Raw genomic sequence first — 25,101 nt, 5'->3', positions numbered from 1 at the left:
TTATTTACATAAGACAGACTTGAGTTTAGGTTCAGTACATTTAAAAAAAAAATTACTCTGAGATTAGAATACAAAGCCACAGCAGTTCATGACCAGCAATACAGTGAATCACAATTAAGTTACAAAATGAGGTCATTCACAACAAGTGAAGAGAACAATTATAATGCACAATAAGTGGAAATGGATGAATAAATAGTGCTTACTCAATTAAGTAGACAATCTGTTCACAAAGTGACACATAACACAGTGGGACTTAAGTGGGGACCAGGGTGGGCCACAGACACATTAAGCAGGGGCAGCATGGGGCCCACAGGCTGTAGTTTGAGTAGCACTGGTATAAGAACTGAGATGCACTTATAAGGTGATGTTAAATGCTGTCGGGATAAAGTGGACTTAGAAGCAGAAAACTGGTCATTATAACAACGTGAAAGAAAATATTTAAAAAGAAGAAAATATTATATTTGTGGACAATGCAGACCCCTGGTCTAGCTTATTATTGTATGGTGTTGTGTGATACTGTTCTTGGAGCAGTGGGGAATCCAAATGTTGAATTTTAATTACATTAATGAACGTAGGAATGACATTTGTAGTTGACCTGCGAACCATAACTTTGTGCAGATATTTAATAGAGGGGCCCTACTTACTTGGCCAATTGTTTTGAAACATTGTTATCTACCATTCTACCACTGTCCTTGGGCAGCAGCAGGAAAGAACACCATGGAGTGTCATATGAGTGTCTGCGTGGGTGCTGGAGTCAAAACCTTAATAACCAAGGAAGGATTTAAGTGAACTGTTGATCACTTATAATGCCATGTTAACGCGAGAGCTTGTAGAGCTGCTATTTTCGGAAAATGTTCCCTCTATGGAGCTACATACATATGTAAAATCTAATTATGTTCCATTTTAAGTGGCCTTACAAAAGTGCGGGGTAATGAGGTTCAAGCCGATTGACATGTGAAGGTTCATTATAAATTCAAGGGGAAACTAAAATAAAAACAAAGCACAAAACACGGGATCAATATAAAGCTGTCATATAAACTAATAGTTACAAAATGACCAATAAGAGGGTATATCAATACAAACCACAAATACCAACTGAAACAAGAAAATAACACAATAAAATAGTGAACAAAATCAAGTACTGAAGATAGTAATTTCTTTTAAAAATTATCTCCCCAATAAAGTTTGGGGTTGACACCAGGGACTGAGATCATGAGGGAAGCTCACGTCTTTGAATAACCCCCTAACAGATTGATCCATTTTATTTCCTTTACAGTCAAGTGTGACAAGCTGCAAGTGTGATAACGTATAAATGTATAATCAAAAGTAACTAACAATTTTTGCCCCAAAGGAGGTGTCCACGGACAAGGAGGGAGACCTGAAAGATTTAAGTGTCAATAATATGTTTGTAATGTGTCATGTCAGAGGTCACTGCCATGAAGGAGGGAGAGAGAATACAAGAATGATACGATAGAACACCAAGGAGGGTGTGACGAAGAATTAAGCAAAATATAACCATAATAAATTCTCCACAGGAGCAGTGTCCAAATGTGTGTGTGTGTGTATGAAGTGTAAACGAACCGTTCCACAGAGTAACAGCACGGGCGACACTCACATACAAGGTCAGTATGCAACACCGAGATTTGACCCAGACTTTCCAAATTTGACTTAAGTGGACTACAGTAGTCATATCCAGGAGGGACACCTATATGCATGTTATACCAAGTGCAGTTGTAGGGGAACAAATCAATGTAGTGGATGACAGATCTGCTCCAAGGGTATACACCCTTGGAAGAGGGCCAAGAATAATGTCAATTGACCTGGTACAGGAAGATTTGTTTTATTGTTTCTAATTACATTTATCTGTGATTCTGTGTATGTCAATCAAACCGAATGCAAGCTAAATAACTAACTTACTAACATAATCATGCACTAACATATTGAATGAATATACTTGCATGTAAAAAGAAATGTGTGCTTCTGTTATCACCTTGTTATGGTTCCTCTACAGTGTTAAAATAAATATAACAAAATGGAAGGGGTAAGTATGAAAACAAACACGCACAGCTACACCAGTGTTGAACTTCAAATATTTAAATATTAGACAGACCAGGAATTATAGAATATTATGTTTAGAAAAATGTATTGTCAATGAAGGGGGGAGGGGAAACCTTTGTGTGAGTTTGTTTCCTAACTACAGATGAATGGTAATCAGAGAGATATATTGATTATGCCATGAGGAGTCCATATTCCCAAAATACCATTGATGTGGCCAGTGACATGCCATAACCACTTCTACCTGGGATGACGCGGCGAAATGAGGAGCATTGCATCATCCGAGCTTGCTATAGCTCCTGCCCCCGGAACAGAGACGGATCATGTCTCTGTTTCGAATGTGTGACACGAGGCTAGCCTTAAAATCACCTGATCAACAACAGTAGGGGATCTTTTGCCGTGAATAACGGGGCCTAATCAATTTCAAAACAAGGAGACCTGTTCTTGCTGGAAGGCTAGAACAAAAAGCCCCCATGGAGATCTGTTCTAGTTGAAAGAACAAACCCCCCCATTTTTTCCCACCCTTGCAATCTGGATCGCTATGGCCGCCGATCAAGGCCTATACGTCGTGTTGTGACTCGCGATGGTCATAACAATTACACCCAACAGGATGACGGGCAAATCTAAAAGAAAAAACAATTGCCTATCCCACTTTTCGAGTGAACACTGCCCCCCAAGGGAATCAATACGGAACTGTATCTGGGAGTACAATTTTTGATAAACATGTTTTCTTTTACCCCATGGGGGAATGTTACAAAAATAGTGTGTGTGGGTTATGTGGGACCCAAAATTCCTATATTGTTTTACGAATGTCAGTCATTGTGCAGAAGTGGAACATGGCCAAATGGTATGGACCTGGGGTGGTTCATAGTGAAGGTTTTCCCCAAAATTAACAGATCAATGAAGGTGTTTTTTCCTGTTTCACAGGTTTTTTCACATATAACAACATAACAAATTGGTTTTCCTAATCACACTTGTAATCCACTGGGACGTAAACAATGACTGGTACTGAGTAAAGAAACTACAAGAATTTTGATATGTACGTATGTGTATATTTAATATACATAATACGTACGTTGACGTGAGTGCATTGATTTATGATTGATTTGATTTTCATAAGTGACTCCATGTACTTTTATTCATATGATTGACCTAATTAATGTTTGTCATAATTTTCATTTTTATCTTTTGGAATTCAATGTTTGACTAACACCTCAAATTATGTCTCAGCCGTATTATCATGCTTACAATTTAATTCAGTGATTTATAGTCCCTAATTGGTGAACGCATGATATTACCAGGTTAAATGTCTACTTATTAATTGTTGTGTGGTCATTGATTTTCTCATGACCAAGTGGTCAACCGAGTGGGCACCCTAGCTGCATGTGCTCAAGCAAGGTCACAGAGCGACAGAAAGATTTCTATATAGGTTCTGAGAAAGTAGAGACACGTCAGAATTCTCCATGACAGAACAAGCCTTCTGTCCTGCTTCCAGGGGCCCCGACCGTCGAGCTGATATGGAGCGAATATGATTCGCGAAATAACAGGTCGTATATATGTTACTCATATTCAAATGCTGTTCTTATTCATCTTAGGGGAGTGCCCCCATGTAACCAATAAATATATGCCAGTGTGGGGCTAATTGGTAACACTGAGTTCTGCCTTTCATTGTACGGTGGGATGATTTAGAAGATCAAAGCTTTGGGTAGTGGACAATCTCTGTGTGTGTATTATGCCCCCGGACCTCAGGATAAACAGAGCACTCTCACACCGTGTAGCATCACTCTTCTCTTGCTTCATTTTAATCATCACATTATCATTATCTTGCTCATCAACTTCTTTTTCCTCATTGCCTTGTAAATGCATTTGTGGAACCAGAGCATGTGCCTACATTACATCTTGTGAAACCTCAAACTTGTGTTGTGACATATTCTGTGTTCCCAACACTGCAGCAGCAGGGAGGGAGTCTCACATTCTCGGGTATAATAGATTTCAGGAGGTCATCTCTGTGTGCCTGTCTCTTGCCTGACAACAGCATTCCCCCAACAAACCAAGCAGTGAGAATAGAGAGAGGCTGCAGGCCCTATAATCTCGTTACATAGCTGACAGATGAAACTCAACCACTGAATGGTGTCTAAAAGACTGTGTCAGCGTTCTGAGTACGTCCTTATGTGCAGTGCGCCCCTCCTGCATTTTGAGGGTTTAGTTGTTTGTGATAAATTGGCAAACCAAGAAATAGAAACAAACCTCTGCCTTCTTTGATGAAGTCATTGTGGGTTTCTTTTAGGCCCAGGAAGTGAAAACAGATGAATCAATTCGCATGAATAATTCGGTAAAGGTAGTGCTAGAAGGGAATGTGATATTGTTTACTCTGAGGACTGGTTTTGGAGTGTTGTAGATATTTCAAATGTTTTTGCACAAGGTGGATTGTCCCATATTTTGTAAAATATAGGCGGTTATATAGGCTAGCCTATAACCGCTTAAGGGATATTTCACATATCACTTATGGGGTCATTTTAACATCTACTCTGGCTTTTGTGTGTACACAAGACATTTTTTGAAGTTGCTTGATTCAATATTTCGATATTTATATTCCTTTGATCAGAAACACCCACTTCCTATACAATTCCATTGTAACTTCAAACTCAGTTTTAACCATGCAAACACACACCCCTAGTTTTGGTGATTGATATTGTCACAATATTGCACATTGCACACAAAAATTCTCAAATGTAATGCTAACTAGAGAAGCTTCTTTGAATAGAATATATGGTTGATTATAATTGAAAATATTGGTTATAATTCAATCACTGATTAATGATTGAATCCTACCACCACAAGAGGGAGTCCTCACACTTTCTACACATTGTATTACAAATGTTCTGTACACACAGATAACCTTATTTACTTTAGGGGTCACATTCATACAATGTTGGGCAAGTCAATCAGCAAGTAATATGTTACTCTTGACTTTGTTTGTTTTTTTCAACCAAGGTTCATGTTTTAGGTTGTAATTAGAGAAAGTAAAAGATTTGTGTTTTTCTTTTTTTCAGTTGCTGCTTTAATTCGTTTTCGCAATTTTGGCTATTTTTGACAGGGGCCAGGGGGCGTGTTCATTCGAACAAGTGGCAATTTTTTTTATTTTTTCATAGGATCTATATTGAATGTGAAGGAGGATGTGACAAATTGACGATTGAGCCTACTGTATGACACACAGTATGGCAGCCCCCTAGTACCCCCTCCTTCACATTCAGTAGATCCCGTGATCATTTGTGGTCAGATGTAATTAAATAACTTTTTTTTGTTTTTGAATTTTTTTCAGTGGAAATCACAGGAAAAAAAAGAAAAAGAAACTATTTATAGCCACTTGTTCGAATGCCCGCTCCCCTGTCAGAAACAGCTCAAATCGCTAAAACAAAAGAAAGCAGCAAATTACAACCTGTCCTAAAACATAAACCTTTGTTTAAGTAATAATATTACTTTACGTGGTATCAAAACATATTTGTAATACTTTTTAATTGTTTTTATTATACTATATTACTTTTGCTACCCCCGTCCACATTCTGAATGTGTACAATAGACCTACACCCTGTTTAGCCAGCTCCTTTCATAACTGAATTTACTTTATTGAAATAATAAAGAAAACCTAGGGATGACCAGTACAGCTAAAGTGCCACCACGGCACTGAACTGTGAGTGACCTCACCGTGCAAAGAACTGACATGTCAAAAATAGACTAAACACAGTAGCTGCGCATGGTTTGGTCAAACTCATGCATGGCTGAAGAGACACTAAAGTTTGTACAGCTGCATCGGCACTGTATGTCTCACACTGATCACCTCAGTTGGATATGTTTGCATGTTCGATGGTCATAGTCCGGAGAAAACCCTGGTTAACAGTGCAGTAAGGAGACTTAAGATGTCTGATAATGTAACATCAGTGGTGTAAAGTAACTAAGTACATTTACATAAGTACTGTACTTAAGAACATTTTGAGGTATTTGTACTTTACTTGAGTATTACCAATTTCCAATACTTCTTCTCAGTACTTATACTCCAGTAGGCCTACATTTATTTGAAAACGTTATTTAATTACTCAATTACTCATTAAATACTCAGTATATACATTTCGGCCATTTGAAAGTAGCCAATCTACAAGATCACTGAGCTTGTAGATCTGCTAATTTCCAACGATTTGATTTAATAGAAAACATGAAATGGGAAAGTGCACAATGAGTACTTTTATTTTTGGTATTTTATGTACATTTTGATGCCAATACTAGAATTCCGGACTTTGCAGTATTGATACGGTTACTCAAGTAAAAAAATGTGAGTATACCTTTTCCACTGCTGCAAACATACTGGTATGCTCATCCTTTTAAAAGACTACGGAATGTTAATCCAGAGGTACTGTATACCGTACGGCTAATAGTTTTGGGCTGGCTTTACCCTTTATCAAATATCAAAAATAACATTTTAATACTCTGTAGCCTTCACTACAACAAAATCCCAGCCATTTCAGTGTTGCTCTAGTGTATTTTCTTTAATCCAAGAGGATATTGTTTTTTACAGAACTAACATCCTTCCTGTGTGGGTCGAGACGACTCTAGAGAGGAAAACTGATCTCTTCGTCTTTGCTGCTGTCAAAACCACCACAAGTGGGCCTTCTCATGTGTCCTCCCCTGTTCCTGTTCAATTTTACCCTCCTTTCCTGTCAGAACTTTGTGTCAAAAAAGCGTTTGAAATCATTTTGAGAAGAGCTGTTGCATGAGCCTGTTATGATGCGGTTTCTTGGCTAAACGCTTGATGTGGAACTGGTTTCACTGCTTTACCTATGCTGTTAACTAGCTCGATCATCATCCAGTGTCTGTACATGCCACAATGTTTCTGTGTGATTCACTTGGGACTTCCACACTTGTTTCCTGCTGTACCCCGCTTCTGTCTTCCCCCTCAGTGACCCTGTTTGACTGCCTTTACTTTAACTCCAATTCATAATGCAATAGATATCCACCATATTCCATATGCAGGATAAGAAGGCCTCATACATTATGTATTATGAAAAGCAGATTTTAGTGTCATGTATCGGCATTCTGCACACAGTTTCAAACTGAATCAATCTGAATTGTTTTTTTCACATCTTCACTTAGGTTCACCTATACGATATTGGAAGTACATATTTATTTGCAATGTGTTTTGCGATACAAAAAAGGAGTTACTATGCAATAAACCGGCCATGGTGGGTACACCATGGCCTGAACACAATGACACTGATTGACATCAGGGATATTTTCTGCTTGAAGTTCAAATGTAAAATTGGCAACCCTTAATATAAGAAAAATGTGAATTGGTAATTTGTCGGGTGGTCACAATGGTGTAGTTCGTTCATAAACATTTTGTCATACCAAGAAAACTACATGTAAGTGCTATGCAAAGTTCCTACTCTCACAGTGTAATTTGGCCATGCCTTCAAACTTTGGATGTGCTTGTGTAAAGCCCATTGAGGTATGGTAAAGCCCCCCCTCCTCGAGTCCTCAGTCAGTACCACTTGGCTTCCTCTTCTGTAACTTCTTTATGGAAGTGCAGTACCCTCCTCAATGCTACCACTAGGGGCCCTGAAGTCCTGGCATATAACAGTCAATCTGTACAAATTCAAGATGACCACCAGGAAGTTCTTAATGGCAAAGAAGAGCAGCATCTGATGGAAGACGTCGAAGTAGGTCATGACGCAGAGTCGCACCACCAGGAAAGGGCCGTCCTGAATGAAGAGTGCCTCCACAACGGACCACATGTCAGTGCTGTGCTTGGACATTATTGAGACGGTCTGAACGCCTCCCTCTCCCTCATCGTCTGACTTGGAGTTCACCACTGTAGATGTGGAAGAGAGAATGATGACACTTTATAGAGTATATGATATTCATGTTTGTGAATTGGAGGATTTAATTGAAGTACAATGACAGAGAGAAGGGAAACAGTCAGCTTAATACTCATCCTCATGACTCACACAAGTAGCATGTGGTCCATACACTACTGACTGAACTGCCAGGCATCCCTTTGTTGGTGGTTTCATGCCCCCAGGAAACCATGGCAACCACTCAATACGTAAATTGTCATTTCATTAATACACAAAGTGTAGGGCTACCTTCCCTTACGTGCAGAAAAACTGATATTTTGTCAGATGTCACACACACACACACACACACACACACACACACACACACACACGCGCACACGCACACGCACACACACACACACACGCACACACACACACACACACACACACACATTTACAATTTACAATTTACAATTTAGGCATTTAGCAGACGCTCTTAATCCAGAGCGATTTACATTAAGCAATAACAAAAGCATGGCATACATCACATAAAAAGTAGTTATCATGAATCATGCGTAAACTAAGAACGTAACAGTGGAGTATCTATGTAAACTATACATACTATACTATATAATATATTATACATGTGTACTATAAAGTGCTATGACTACATAAAGTGCAATTCTAGAGCTGTCTACGTAACAAGCTATAAGTCGGTTTAAAATACTATCTAAGTCTACATAATGTGCTATCTAAGGGGCTAGGCTAGGGCAAGTGCTACGGGCCATGGTGGAGTCTGAAGAGGTGGGTTTTCAGACTACGGCGGAAGATTGGGAGTGAGGCTGCAGTTCTGACTGTGATGGGAAGTGCATTCCATAGTTTTGGAGCCAGAAGGGAGAAGAGTTTGGGACGTGTGGAGCGTTGTCCCGGCGTTTTTAGTGAAGGTACCTCCAGCTTCCCTGCGTTGGCTGATCTGAGTGCGCGGGAGGGTTTGTAGGGTACGATCATACTTGTGAGATATGGGGGAGCCATGCCTTTGGTTGCTTTGAATGCCAGCATCAGAGTTTTGTATTCTGTGCGGGCAGCGACCGGGAGCCAATGGAGGGAGCGGAGAAGGGGGGAGACACACAGACACACAGACGCACGCACGCACTCATAAAAGTATGCATACTACACTGTAAATCCTCAGTGTTAATAAAATGTCTCGAGAGACTAAGGGGTGTGTTTACATGCCTGTGCGCTCATAGTTGCCTGTGGTCTGTCTGTGTGCGGTTTGTTGTTTTCATTGTAAAACTGGTTGACCAAATTTTGCTAGAACTATGGAGCCCATAGACATCTGGAGCCATTTCACTAATTCCAGTCCATAGCCTCTGTGACATGGGTCTGAGGTGTTTATTTCACAGAAATATAAAATGGTTGTCAATGGCTGATTAGAAAAATATGCGGGAGTGGTTCCTTGGCCTGCTGGCAGAATGACCAAAAGGTTTGTCGTTGATCACTCCAGTGAGATTTGCTCTGGATTCACAGACAGATAGACAGGGGTGAGAACAATCTCCATCCACAGCCTTTGGCCTGGTGGAGACTGGAGATAATTAAGAACAAAGTGGGTTAATTTGTAGAAGCATAAGCATTTTAGCTAAGTGCTCTAAATGCATTCTGATTTTAATGGTCCATATGTATGTGCTTATCATTATTCATCTCTATTATCATTGTCTCCACCAGGCCGAAGGCATGGGGAGAGAGTATGTTTTGCACTCCGTCCGTGTGTGTGTGTGTGTGTCCGTCCGTCCGTCCTTCCTTCCGTCCGTCCGTTACCAGCTAATCTCCGGCACCGTTAACCCGGTCGATGCCAAACTTTGCACACACACTCCCTGGATGCCAACGATGAACCTCTGCCCCACATGTTCCAGAACGGCCTGTTATAGCGCCACCATGAGGCAGCTTTTCACATTTCTTACCTAAAACTGCACCGATCTGCGTGAAACGTTGCATGCACACTCCCTAGAGGCCAAGGACAAACCTTTGACCTGCATTTTCCGCATCTGCCTTTTATAGCGCCACCAGGAGGCCGACTTTTGTAAAACACATTTTTTGATATTACTCCTCCAGATTCTGTCCAAAAATCTCACAAATCGTTACACAGTATCTCTATGGTCATGTGCTCAAGTCGGATCTGTCCGATATTTCATATTCCATCCTAATTGGCTATAATTGGCTTTCACAGTTTGCAAGATTGCCCCGTTTTGAACAAAAGCCTCAAATCATGAACGCAGCATGCAATTTCCTTGAAATCTTTCACACATTCTCTTACTAGGCTGAGGAATATATCCCACCCTTTTCACATTGGCCTGTTATAGCGCCACCAACAGGTTGATTTTTGCAAAACACATTTTTGGAACACAATGCCTCAAATCATCCAATTGCCATACAATGCTGCATTTCCTCAACAAAATGAAGATAATTGTTGCAAAAAACTAACAAACAAAAAAACATGTTTATATTACTCCTAAACATTTTGCCAAACATCTCACACAGTCATATCCTCCTGGTGGAGACCTGTGCCCAGAAGGGCACTTTTTCTAGTTTACGCTCTATTTCTGCTTAAGGTTTATATTTCAAGCAATTGTCATTGTTTTTTTCCTCCAGCAATAAGTTCCTGCTCCAAATCTAATGTTAAAGCTCCACAGCTAGGACTGTTCTTTATTTGATTGTTCTTTTATTTAAATGTTCTTTCTTTCTTTCTTTCTTTCTTTCTTTCTTTCTTTCCTTTCCTTTCCCTCTTTCTTCATTATAATCATCACATCATTATCATCTTGCTCATTAACTTGTTCTTCCTCATTGTCTTCTTTTAAGTGGAATTTGTGGAACCAGAGCAAATGCATACATTGTGAAACCTCAAAACTTGTTTTGTGACATATTCTGTGTTCCCAACACTGCAGCAGCAGGGAGGGAGTCTCACTATCTCGGGTATAATAGATTTCAGGAGGTCGTCTCTGTGTGCCTGTCTCTTGCCTGACAACAGCATTCCCCCAACAACCAAGCAGTGAGAATAGAGAGGCTGCAGGCCCTATAATCTCTTTACATAGCTGACAGATGAAACTCAACCACTGAACGGTGTCTAAAAGACTGTGTCAGCGTTTCGAGTATGTTGAGGGTGTGATAAATCGGCATTTTAAACCGAATATAAGAAAGAACCCTTCTTTGAAGCCTTCTTTGGTGAGGTCATTGTGGTTTTCCTTGAGGCTCAAGAAGTGAAAACATATGAATACATTTGGATGAATAATTCAGCAAAGTTGGAGATAGAAAGAAAAGCGATATCAGCTCAGCTGTTTTCCATTGTTTATGCAGAGGACTGGAAGGGGTGTGCTGACTTTTTCTAATGTTTTTCGCCAAGTTCTAAACATGTTTTAGCTTGTTTGGACTGTCCCAGATTGGCTAAAGTTACATACAATAACACAAGGCTATAACGGCTTAAGTAACCCTGATGCTTAATGTTAAGGACTTAACAGCACACGCACACGCACACACACACACAAACACACACACACACTTACCGGCCAGCTGTAGAGGGAACTGTAACATGCTCCAGGTCCATACTGCTAAGATGATGTACACCAGCTGAGGGCTGTCTCTAGAAACAAAACATGTGGAAAGTACAGAAACATTCAGTTCTGCGGTTTTCAATAAAGTTTAACAGGTTGAGACTAATTTAAATGGAAGACACTGGGGTGATATTATGCCAGAACAGTTTCAAGGGTAGTAACTGGGAAGATACTAACTAAAGCATATAACATGATCTACAAAACTGTGTGTGTGTGTGTGTGTGTGTGTGTGTGTGTGTGTGTGTGTGTGTGTGTGTGTGTGTGTGTGTGTGTGTGTGTGTGTGTGTGTGTGTGTGTGTGTGTGTGTGTGTGTGTGTGTGTGTGTGTGTGCATTCGTGCGTGAGTGCGTGCGTGTGTGCGTGCGTGCAACTGTGCGTGCGTGTTTTGCAAAAAGATACAAAATAAATCTGAAATCAAGTGGCATTAACGGCTACCCACTTGACATCTAATAGCGTCTCGCTGGTGAACTCCAGGATGTCCGCTGCTGTGCCAACGAAAATGAGGAGGAGTTGAGACAACTGATCCCGTGTGACTCCTCCCCCGATGGGGAGGAGCCACTTCCCCACAATGAGAAGGATGAGCAGGATCTGATGGAGAATCAGGATCCAGTCATTGGGGCAGACTGTCGATAACGCCTGGTCAATATTCTAGAGGAGAGACAAGGACAAAGAAAATTAAGGGCAGGGGTTAAAAAAAAGACTAAAAAATACCTGCTTTACCATGTGTATTACAGTACATTCACACATGGATGCCACTCAGGTGGAAGAGTGCATCACTGCATGTCTGGCTGACATCTCACAGTGGATGTCCTCCAACCACCTCAAGCTGAACCCAGACAAGACTGAGTTTCTCTTCTTCCCAGCAAAGTCCTGCCCTATGCGGGAGCTAACTATTTCCGTAGACAACGTCCTGGTAACGTCTGTCCCAACAGCCAGGAACCTTGGTGTTGTCCTGGACAGTCAGCTCTCGTTCAAAACTCACATCACAGCTGTCACCCGATCCTGTAGGTTCACACTCTATACCATACGACGAATTAAACCGTTCCTCACCCAGGAATCAGCCCAGCTCCTAATCCAGACAACAGTCTTGTCAAAACTTGACTATTGTAACTCCCTCCTTACTGTGCACTTAAAGCATCAGGTCCTCAAGGTGTCTCTTTCTGTTCTAAGACCAGATCTAGAACCAAGACAGAGTAATGTATGTACTGTACATACATGTATGTAATGACTGTCTCCAGATCAAATGTCCTTTTTTAAACATTTTGATTATGCCTCTCCAACTGATCCAAAATGCCGCAGCTCGCTTGGTCTACAACCAGACAAAATTCTCACATGTCTCCCCCCTGCTCCGCTCCCTGCACTGGCTCCCGGTCGCTGCCCGCACAGAATACAAAACTCTGATGCTGGCATTCAAAGCAACCAAAGGTATGGCTCCCCCATATCTTGCAAGCATGATTGAACCCTACAAACCCTCCCGCGCACTCAGATCAGCCAACGCAGGGAAGCTGGAAGTACCCTCACTAAAAACGCCGGGACCTTCTGGCTCCAAAACTGTGGAATGCACTTCCCGTTGCAATCAGAACTGCAGCATCACTCCCAATCTTCCGCGGTAGTCTGAAAACCCACCTTTTCAGACTCCATCATGGCCCATAGCACTTACCCTACCCCCTTAGATAGCACTTTTTTAGACTTAGATAGCATTTGATACAGACTTATAGCATGTCATGTAGACAGCACTATAATTGCATTGTATGTAGTCATAGCACTTGATAGTACATATGTATAGCATAGTATAGTGTATATATGTATAGTTTATATGTATAGTTTCATGATATAGATATTCCACTGTTACGTTCTTAGCTTACTCATGTTTCATGATAAATGTTTTTTATATATGTGATGTATTCCCATGCTTTTTTTTCTTCTTTTTTTCTTGCTTAATGTAAATCGCTCTGGATTAAGAGCGTCTGCTAAATGCCTAAATTGTACCATGCAAGGCGTCCACTTGCCCGTTGGGAGTGTCTTGCTCTTGGACATTTTGATACAAAGCCAGGAGGGGCCAGGGATCGAACCGTGACCTTCTGGTTGAAAGACATGCGCTCTACATCCTGCACCATTACCATTGCTGTGGTCTACAATGCAGATTCTACATATAGTAAGGCACTCCTCCCATGATACCATTTTTGTATTGTGCCTTGAGGCTTATGTCATTGTTCTTGACATATGGACCCTATAGTTAATACAAGATCTGACAGTGAAACAGAGGCTGGCTAAGCAAGGCAACGTGCAATCTTCTGTACTGTAGTAGTGGGTAGAGAGACCATCAGATGGTCGCCAGTTTGACCCTTGGCTTTCACATTATATGTGTCCCTGAGACAGTGAGGCACTTCCCCTGTCTGCTGGACGTGCTGGTTGTCTGGTATAGGCTATTCTCAAGTTCCCCTCTCCGGGGAACTAGACTAGACTAGAGAATACTCCCTTTCCTTTCCCTATAGTTAGTAGATTGCTCTTGCCTTGACTGCATTTTCTAAATTTAGAATGTGAGATCATTTATAAAGGAAACAACAACCCTTTCTACGACACACAATAAAATCATCAGAGTCTAAAAATGGAACCAGATGGACACGTAAGCATTCATTTACAGTAATAAGCTGTTTCTTAAGAACTTGTGTAACACTAACAGCATGTGTCATTGTGTTTTTGTGTTGTTCCCTCTCTTTTGGGAGAAAAGGGGAGAAGCATTATCTTTAAAAACATGAAGTGGGTATACTGGGTAGTTTGGCATTATGTATTGGTAGGAAACAACTCATTAATGCATCTCGGCTGTCTTTCAATGCATAACTGTGTTCAGGAGTGGGAGCTAAGAGTGGGAGGCATAGGCTGAAATAGTCCGTCTGTGAGTCCACCTTACCTTCAGATAGTCGCTGTAGGTGATGTTCTGTACTGTCCTATTCAGAGTAATCACTCCTCGAACATTCTCCCAAGAGTCCAGTTTCCTACACTGAAATGACAAGATGGTGTTATTCAGAGCTTTGTGGTTTGACAAGAACTGTCCAGTTAATGAACAAATTAATGATATGCAATTGTTAAAAATATTAGTTCTACTTATACCTAGTCAAGTGGTACACATTACCTGCCCTATCTCTCATAGCTGCGTTAAGTGATTTAGAGCTATATTTAGTAATTACTAATTATATGTTCTTCCATTTTTGTGATGTACCTGAGGGTCGCTGGTTTTATTTTCCTGGTGGTTGAGCTCCAGAATCCAGATGGAAGGTATGATACTTATTAGAAACAGGAGGATTGCTGGAGAAAACCTGGAAGACAATCAACTGGAAGACTTTAATAACTGGGAACTTCCAGGGGAAAAAAAACATGATACACAGAGAATGGTAAATAGTTCTAGAAATTAAACCTCAGGGTTAATTTAGACACCTAGATTTCTCCCCATCTCTCCAGCTCTTTAATAAACAGAAAATACATTTTCAGATGCGTTGCCTGTCAATGCAGTATACAACTACCAACTTTGTCCACTCCTGACCTGATACCCAATACCATAGTCCATTACTAGTCCGTACATTAAGCTTTTCCGAACTTCTTATTTTAAGTCATTAACATATAACTAAACTAGGGTGCTACTCAGAGCGCATATCTCCACCAGGCTGGGTTGCCTAGCCGGGGTTGTGTATGTCGTGGGTTGCAGCTGTCAGGACACAAGGAAAAATGGGGAAATAGCCTTAGTATGTAAGGTATAGGGAAACCTTTTTCATTTGCAGGTGTGTATGAAGTGTATGACCAGAAGTGACAGTAATCTACTTTTGGAGCTCTAGAGGACCTTCAACATGCAATTTGGGATGATTGTTGCGTTCATGCCATTTTTTTCAAGAAACAATTTTTAAAGCCAATTACAAGCAGATATGTAGGCATATGGAATATCAAAATCCTGTTTGACGCTCATTGTCACTGTCACATGAGTGACACAGTCATTGTCTCCACCAGGCCGAAGGCATGGGGAGAGAGTATGTTTTGCACTCCGTCCGTGTGTGTGTGTGTGTGTGTGTCCGTCCGTCCGTCCGTCCTTCCTTCCGTCCGTCCGTTACCAGCTAATCTCCGGCACCGTTAACCCGGTCGATGCCAAACTTTGCACACACACTCCCTGGATGCCAACGATGAACCTCTGCCCCACATTTTCCAGAACGGCCTGTTATAGCACCACCATGAGGCAGCTTTTCACATTTGTTACCTAAAACTGCACCGATCTGCGTGAAACGTTGCATGCACACTCCCTAGAGGCCAAGGACAAACCTTTGACCTGCATTTTCCGCATCTGCCTTTTATAGCGCCACCAGGAGGCCGACTTTTGTAAAACACATTTTTTGATATTACTCCTCCAGATTCTGTCCAAAAATCTCACAAATCGTTACACAGTATCTCTATGGTCATGTGCTCAAGTCGGATCTGTCCGATATATCATATTCCATCATAATTGGCTATAATTGGCTTTCACAGTTTGCAAGATTGCCCCGTTTTGAACAAAAGCCTCAAATCATGAACGCAGCATGCAATTTACGTGAAATCTTTCACACATTTTCTTACTAGGCTGAGGAATATATCCCACCCTTTTCACATTGGCCTGTTATAGCGCCACCAACAGGTTGATTTGTGTTCCTCAACAAAATGAAGAAAACTGTTGCAAAAAACAAACATGTTTATATTACTCCTAAACATTTTGCCAAACATCTCACACAGTCCTATCCTCCTGGTGGAGACCTGTGCCCAGAAGGGAACTTTTTCTAGTTTATATCTAATTTGGTGGGGGAAATTATGCAACAAACAGTGTGAACCACATCTGGAGGATAAAACTTAGTCAAGTGGAATGGAGTATGGAAAAAGCTGTTCCCCTAACTTTAAGGTTCACTTTTTGCAAATTTTCCATGAATAGCCTTATTCTTTAAATTATCTGACAAGCATTTATTTCCTTTCCGCCACATTTACATTTTCATATTAGGCCTCTCTTGCAATTAGGCCTACAGTAAAACAACCACAAGGCAAAATCAAAATCATATAAAGTATTGAAACTGCTTTTTAGAAAAGGCGATCAATTGTCCATAAAATCTATTTTTAACCTTTATTTAACCAGTAAAACACATTGAGACTGCGTCTCTTTTACAAGTGGGAACTGGCCAAGAGGCAGAAATAAAATTACACTTCAATACTACATCGTAATGTCACATTTTGGAACAGCAAATAAAACACCAATGATACACCTCAAAGTACCTATGAAATAAATACAAGGCATGAACATAGGCTAGTACAGGGGTGGGCAACTTTGACGATAGAGAGGGCCATTATATTTCCATACTCACTCGCTAGGGCCATATATTACTGTCGTAGCAAAAATAGCCGATCTACAAGCTCAAAACGCGTCGCAGCGCGACGCGTTTTGAGCTTGTAGATCGGCTATTTTTTGCTATATTCGAATTGAAATCCTGAAAATTTACATTTTTATATAATTTCAAATGCCTTTAATTACACTTGTGTTGAGCAATGAGCTAATTTAGACAGTAAGTAATTAAAGCGGGTCATGTTTGCATGTTGTGGAATTGTAACAGCTGAAACCAATATTATATCAGTATACCTGAGGGCCACATTAAGTGAAGGTGGGGGCCGCATGTGGCCCGCGGGCCGCCAGTTGCCCATGTATGGGCTAGTACATATCCAAACATGTGCAGGTGTTGGACTGTAGGCTACATCGAAGATGATCCTTTTGAAACTTCTCAAGGGAACTTTCAAAGCCAATTTTAGTCTGGACTGTATAGGTCGTTCCATGACCAATAAGGGCCAAAGAAGGCCAGACATTTTTTTACCCCCTCTGATTTGAATGCTTGGTACTACACACCGTAGCCAAGCATTTGACCTGAGGTTTAGACCATTTTGGACCAAGTCGAATTTGGAGGAAATGTAAGACGACAGATCACCAAGAATTACTTTATAAATGAAAATATACCAATGTTGCAGCCTGCGAGATGTCAATGAGAACCAACCGACTGCAGCATACAACGTGCAGTGATGTGTTCTGAAAGGTGAGTTAGTTGTGAATCTCAGTGCAGTGCAGCATGGTACAGGGGATCCAATTTGAATTTGGCCAAGGTGGAGGAGCAGGCAAACCAATAAATGGTATCACCGTAATCCAATTGGGACAGAAAGAGACCATGGTGACCAGTTTTATGCGAGCTGAACAAGCAAAACAAGGCTTAAATCTGTAGAAGAAGTGAATTTAAGCTTTTTGCACAAGGATAAATGAGTTGTGACTTGTGACAATATCCTACATAAAAGTTTTTGTTTAAATTAATACATGGAGGAAAGGGGTCAGATGGGTTCCTATGATAAGAGAAAGGAACCACCCCATCCTCATGCTGTAGGTAACAATGGGTGGACAGGATACACGTCTCGTATTCCAGGCTACTACTGTGTCTTTCTATGAAAGGGGGAGGGGTGCAGTCAGGGAGACTGTGACAATATTTATTATATTTTAAAACCTTGTATTAAAAGTATTCAGATTGTGAAATTAAAAACACACACTTTAAGGTTTTTAAAATGTATGCGAGGCAGAGGGGGACACGGTTAAACGTGTAGGCTACTGTCCAAGACACACCAATACATGTTATGTATATAAATATATATCTTACCATTTATAATCTTTTCCTTTACGTCTCTTCATTGTGATGATCATCTCACCAACAAGTGGCAGGAATAGGAATGTAAGAAACCAGTAAGTGTTGTCTTTCTTCACCCATGTCACTCTCCAGACCCCAATCAATGAGATGAGGATAAAAAGTGCCCTTGTAATAACTGCACATACAAACTTAAACACCATGTTGTCTTGCAGGTTGATATTATTATTGTATGCCGCTATACACACGACAGCTGCGGGTCGCTCTCGTCCCGTTACTCCAGGAGTTTCAAATTCCAGCGACAATGAACTTTACGTTTTCGAACAAAGTCCCCAAAGTTTTGACTCCGCCTCTTAAGCGACTGATGAATTTGTTGTAGGCTACAATTGAATTGCTTACAATAGTGAATTGCACAATTCAGACCTCAATGCATGCCCTTGTTATGCCTCACAGCCTCGGGCGTCACTGTGAAACACACAACAGAGAAACGTTTCTTTATTCCACGCTCCAATTACAATTCGGATATGATTCATGATTATGAATGACTGATATCACGATGCTGTCATTGAAAAGAGAGCAGTTTTAGTAATGTACAGAAGAGGGCAGCATTGCACTGGCGTAATGCTAACATAAACGGTTATGTCGATAAGCCTATCAGATCATGCAGCATGAGGGTAGTCTCCAGACACTCTTGGAGCTTTAAGGGCCAGAGGCTCTTCTACATAGACTTCTATTGAATGGGGACAACCGGAAGTTTACGGTTGTCCCCATTCAATGCATTGGAGTCTATGGCTCGTGCGAGTACATGAACCACGTGACTTCTTACTCTATGGCTCTGGTCTAACTAACATTACATGTTCTGCTATCACCTTTTTCAAAAATAAAATATGTACACCACACACACACACACACACACACACACACACACACACACACACACACACACACACACACACACACACACACACACACACACACACACACACACACACACTGATTGATTGATTGATTGATTGATTGATTGATTGATTGATTGATTGATTGATTGATTGATGAAGTATTTATTAACAGTTTGCAGAATTACAGTACATTTCAAGCACAACTCAATACAAACAATGTTAACTGAGTGGACAACACCATACAGCATTACACTTGTTTACAAGAGGGTCCACCGTTTTCAATTCATCATAACATTTAGAGACGTAATACACTTCTATATAGCCCAAAACAGGAAATCATCATAAAGGAGGTAAAAAGGGGGAAAAACATATACAGTGAGCCAGTGAGGGGGATAAGGGGTGGGTTGGCGATTCAGGTTTTGAAGGCGTCAAGGGATTCACACGTCTTATGACAGTTGGTAGGGTGCTCCACATTTTTGTGGTATAGGAGCGAAATTAATTTAGTCCCTTGTTTGTGCCGAATCTGGGTTGCACATGGTTTGTTGAACTCCCTTTGGTGTTGTGGGTGTGGACTTCATTGACATTAAGGAAGTATTTAGACAGGTACATGGGTATCTTGGTGGTGTATCAAATATTGTGGACCAGACCCATTGCAAGATTCTGTACTCTGTCGTCAAGGGGGATGAGGCCCAGTAGTAGATTGACCAGTTTGTTTTGGGAAGTCTGGAGCCTTGTTTTAAGGGCCTTTGAGGTGCTGTGGTACCAAGAGGTGCATGCATAGTCGAAGAAACCTTGTACGAGGGCTCCTGTTAGGGTCTTCAAGGTGTTTTTGTTGACCAGTGAGGGGATCCTGTATAGGAAACTTGTTCTTTGGTTGACTTTTTTGATTACGTTGGTGTCCATTTTATCACCTGAAAGATTTGCCTCCAGGATGGAACCAGGAACCTAGGTAGGAAATTTCATCTTTTCGTGTGATAATATTGTCACCCACTCTAACCAAGAAGCCATCTGCCTTGCTGAGATTACTATTTGATCCAAAAAGAATGGATTCAGTTTTTCCCAGGTGTAAAGACACACACACACACACACACACACACACACACACACACACACACATGCTTCGTGTTCTGCCAATGGCATGCATGCTGTACTGACAGACAGACAGACAGACAGACAGACAGACAGACAGACAGACAGAGTGCAGGATGGAGGAAACTGTAGAAAGGTCAGTCAGACCTGAGAAAAAATACAGACTTTTCCTGTCTTTGTTTCAAATCATCTATCACCATCCTGCAGTTTGCATGAATGTGAAATCACAACAAAAGTATCAGTGAATGGGTGTGTCTGTGAGTCTGTCACTCACAGACAGTCTGTGTAGGCGACTACCAAACGGCCTTCTTCAACAAAGATGGCGAAAGCAAACATTCTTTGTTCGGTACTCATACAATAGTATGGTACAAAACACTGAAGTCCTTAAACCAGAAACTTAACCTCAGTAAAATTATGCTTAAACCTAACCCTATACCGAAACTTAACCCCAGTAAAACTATGCCTAACCCTAAACTTATTCTCAGTAAAACAAAATAAAGAATACAAGAACCGCGGTACCGAGCAGCCTGCGTGAGGTTCGGCGGGGAAAAATCGAGGGGCGAGATGGTTTAGGGGCGACTGTAGCCTACTTGATACCATACACACAACCATATTAATTAGCTTCGTTGAGGGCAGCTTTTGAATTCTGCTCTCAGAGCAGCTGAGCCCAAAACGTCTGGGTTTCCGAGGCTAGCTGAGCCCTGACTGCAGAATGTGCTTGAAAGTTGGAAGTTTGAAAATGATTTCCGAAGTTGCACATTTAAGATGAACAGCTAGATTCAACATAGCAGACTATAGTTATGGTAACATTTGATATCTACAGTAGCTAACATTAGCTAAATTAACTTTGTTGGTAAGTTAGTTACTGTAATTATTCAGGACAGTATAAAGATGTTGATATTAATTTTCTATTCATCTTTAGGGCCCCACATAATACCCTAGAAAGCACCACCCTGAGAGCAGCATTCAAAAGCTGCCCTCAGAGCAGCAAATTAACATGGCTGTGTATAGCATTTAAGCTGCCCTGACAGCAGTCTTCAAAAGCTGCCCTCATGGTTGTATATGTATAACATTTACGCTGCCCTGGCCCCTGACACTCTTGTGAAGTGAGCAGTGCATTCTTTTATGATGTTGTATAATCTAGGCTCCATTCTAGGTGCACAATGCTAAACGTGGTTCATTTCAGGGTCAGACTGGAAGTGATTTAGATTCCAGGAAACAGGACAACAACCAGGGACATATTTGACAGATGCAACAGTATACAGTATGTATTGGAATTGCATGAAAACACAATTTAGGCCTATGGCTGTATCCTACACTGAGAATAAGGTTATAGGGTTATAAGTTTAGGGTTAGGCATAGTTTTACTGGGGTTAAATAAGTTTAGGTATAGGGTTAGGTTTAGGCATAGTTTTACTGAGGTTAAGGTTAGGAATAAGGTTAGGTTTAACCATTTAAGCATAATTTACTTAGGTTACTTTAGGAATACCAGGCCACGCAGTTCCGCCAGCTGTACACCCGGGGCAAGTTGGTAAAGGGGCGAGTTGTTTGGTATTAGTGTGTAAATAGCATTTAAGCAGAATTCAAAAGCTGCCCTCAGAGCAGCAAATTAACATGGTTGTGTGTGTATAAGCATTTAAGCTGCCATGAGAGCAGCATTCGAAAGCTGCCCTCTTACATACAGAGGGGGGTGAAATTATGACAGGCAGTTACTGCCGATCAAAAAAATGCTTTGTGTTTGAAATAGACACTCGTGCTATCTAAGGTGTGATTTGGGGTACTAAGGATGAATACAAAATGAATATCATAATCCTAATACTGTCCAATACTTAGATAGGGAGTGAAATTATGACAGGCAGTTGCAGCTGTCAAAATATGACTCTCCAGTCAAAAAACTATTTGTGTTTGAAATAGACACTCGTGCTATCTAAGGTGTGATTTGGGGCCCTAAAGATGAATACAAAATCAATATCAACATCTTAATACTGTCCAATACTTAGATACGGAGCCCTAAAGTCTCATTACTAAAATCTTCACTTTCCTAGTTCCTACATTACTATAAATCAGGGCTGACAACATTGTGCTGTGACAATCCACGAGATTTCATAATAACCATTCATTATTTAAGTGGACATCTCTGTAGGCCTATATTCCCTTAAATATTACATTTCTTGGGGATGACCCCCAGAAACCTTTTAAAGTAGATGTAAGTTTAGGTGTTCTGGTGAATTTTGGTACTTTGATACCAAATCCAGGAGAAATCAAGGAGAAATAACAATGCAGGAGTCCTGCACCACCAGTGTGGTCCACAGAACACCTTGCCAGCTGCATGTAGTTACCATCACTGTCCAGAAGGTGGCGGTCTACTCCACAGCGACTGAGAACATAACTCAACAGCACATTACAACTGAGGTGAGTAGGCTGATAAATGTTACCCCGCTGTCAACCTGACACTGCTACTGCCAAAAAGAAAAGAATAATGGGAAAGGCAAGGAGGGCGAGAAAAGAAGACTGTTGAGGTACAGTATGTAGAAGCTTCATCGACGTCGCATCACCGTCTTTAAGGCACTAATTTTCCCATTTACTTGATAAACATAACTCAACTTTTCAAAAGGACCCCACTTTTCGACGAAAGCCCCTTTAAGGAGTTACGCTGACTCCATTCTGTCCTTTGTCTATTCATTTTCATCATGAGTCATGACAGATGAGAAGACCTGCGATGGAAAGCCATGTAAAAGACAACAGGCGTGGTTTCTTTCCAACAATATTAACTTTCTTTAAACAGGTGGGTAGGGTAAGCACTAAGCACTCAAATATGCCTGGTCTTCATTCTCTCGCTCTGTTTCAAAACACAGTATATGTTTCAACTTTAGGGCCTGCAGAGTCACACATGTCACACATTTACATGGGAGAAATTGGAATTAAATGGGTAACACATGACTCCCCCTGTCTCAGTCCAACAGCTGCACAGACGGAGCCCGGCACTTATTGGACAAATATGATTCGCCTCAGAGCAGAGAAGTCCTTCAAAGCTTGTTTTTTCCTATGTGGAATTTTTGACGTAAGCCGAAAAATAAAAGAGATATTGAAAGGGATTTAGTGTGAAACATATTGGGTTGCCTTTTTAACCCATAATATGTTCATTTTCCTTTCACTCGGTGGATATGTGTCTGAACATAACTTGACAACTGTTATGAATTCTGCATTAGAAAATCAAAACAAAAGGCTATACATTATGCAGCTCGGGGCTTGGCTCCGCTAGCTACTTGGCTCACATTCATAGTACAGTAAACAGGCTAAACAGCCCACAGCTGGTTTATATTGATATTAACGACCTAAATTTGCCCTGTATAGAGGGAAAGGCCAAGCATAGCGCAGGGATTATGTTCTCAGCCATGTATCACACGGCACAGACAGCAATCTCATTTAGCTTCAGTGAAGTTTACAATGAGTGTTTTTTCATAGGTCATTAGGCGTCTCAAAATACCAGTTACCATAGCAACTTCAAGTGATCCCCAAATTGCCATATAAGATGAGATAAATTATGATAGGAATTTTACAGTAGCAGTAGGTCGATCTATAGTGTACGTGCGTGCGTGTGTGCGCGTGTGCGTGCGTGTGTGTGTTTGTTTGTTTTGAATATTATATATTCACTGACTTACAGTGCTGTGCTCTGGAGAAAATAGAGTAGCCTATACTATACTACTACTTCCCTCTTCTCTACATCTCATTCCATTCCCAATGAAGTGGCCCAATGCTATTTAGCCATTCATGTAGAGATTGCATTAGAAAGTCCCAATCTAGGGATTGGAATATGAATGAGATACACAGGGATTAAACAGATTCAAATGTACATAGACAATACAGAATACAACCTAATTATTCATACAGTAGTATGATGTCTGTCTAGCCTATTGGTTTTAATGTGACTCATCTAAAATGACAGGGTTCTATCTGCGATAATACTTACAGTAGGCTATATGCAAATTGTACATAAATGCAGGATCCTCACCAGATGGAGGATGACATGGATTGGTGGATAATCTGATAATCGTTGATCGCTGACATTTATGACTGTCTCATAACAATTCAGGAACTGAATGGAAAATTCAGTGATAATGTATTAAACAGGTGCAGAATGGTGAGATCACTGTCCTTTGTGGCTTCATAGTTGATTATAATTTGACCACTGGGTGCCATATAGCCTCAGTTATGTTTTGAAATGCATTGGACAAATGGTAAATGGCAAGCACAGATTGTGTGATGTATTCCTCAGATGTGGCAGAGATGCTTTGACCTCTTTCCTCACTGGTGTTCACTTTCCTGTCTGCAGTGAAAACATCCATAACCCACAGGCAGCTGTAACTCAATCTAACAAAATGGCTTTTCAATCACCCTCATCGTTTATAGTTATACCCCTGGTCTGGACATTTGCATAAATACATTATTCATGCTTCTAATCCTGGTTTCAGATGTAAAGATATAGAGTATGTGACTGTGCACATGGATTAAGTCCATGTGTTTGTGCGTGCGCGTGTGTGCGAGAGTGTCCTGAACTTCTGATGTGTATTGCAGAGGGCAGGGGGAATGAAGCAGCCTATTTTGTTTGTGGTTTGCACATTTCTGATTCAACTCATTGAATCAATTTACATTTTCCAGCCATAATAACCTTAAACCCATAGTAATGTTAACACTTGTATAGACCTACACTCAAACTAACGTTGCTGTACCACATGATTACATTTGTGTGATGCTTAATAAAATGACTCACTTGACATTATCAGACAATCCAGCTGTAATAGTGGCTCATGCAGACGTGAAATTGTGTTTCGCAGGCAATTAGCTCATTGTTATGGCAGCCATTCAGACTAGGCCAACTTAATGTTTGCCTTGTGAATTATGATGACTAGTGTGTATATATATATATATATTAGGCATGCACAATGACCACAGCC

At 40.8% G+C, this 25,101-nt stretch overlaps 1 protein-coding gene across 1 annotated transcript; it reads right to left on the bottom strand.

Annotated features, from left to right (window-relative positions):
- Positions 1-7,309: 7,309 nt before the first annotated feature.
- LOC306930628 (transmembrane protein 26-like) lies at positions 7,310-18,427 on the bottom strand. The gene is made up of 6 exons (XM_079511688.1): positions 18,174-18,427; positions 14,705-14,801; positions 14,396-14,485; positions 11,924-12,132; positions 11,438-11,514; positions 7,310-7,918 (listed from the first exon to the last, which is right to left on the bottom strand). Exons 1-6 carry the CDS (start codon positions 18,359-18,361, stop codon positions 7,623-7,625), a joined length of 957 nt encoding a protein of 318 aa, XP_079367814.1. The 5' UTR covers positions 18,362-18,427; the 3' UTR covers positions 7,310-7,622.
- Positions 18,428-25,101: the final 6,674 nt, after the last annotated feature.

The sequence above is a fragment of the Electrona antarctica genome (genome assembly GCF_951216825.1).
Source record: "Electrona antarctica genome assembly, chromosome: 10".
NCBI classification, from domain to species: domain Eukaryota; kingdom Metazoa; phylum Chordata; class Actinopteri; order Myctophiformes; family Myctophidae; genus Electrona; species Electrona antarctica.
The sequence above is the reverse complement of the archived record's forward strand: the minus strand, read 5'-3'. Positions and strand labels throughout refer to the sequence as shown.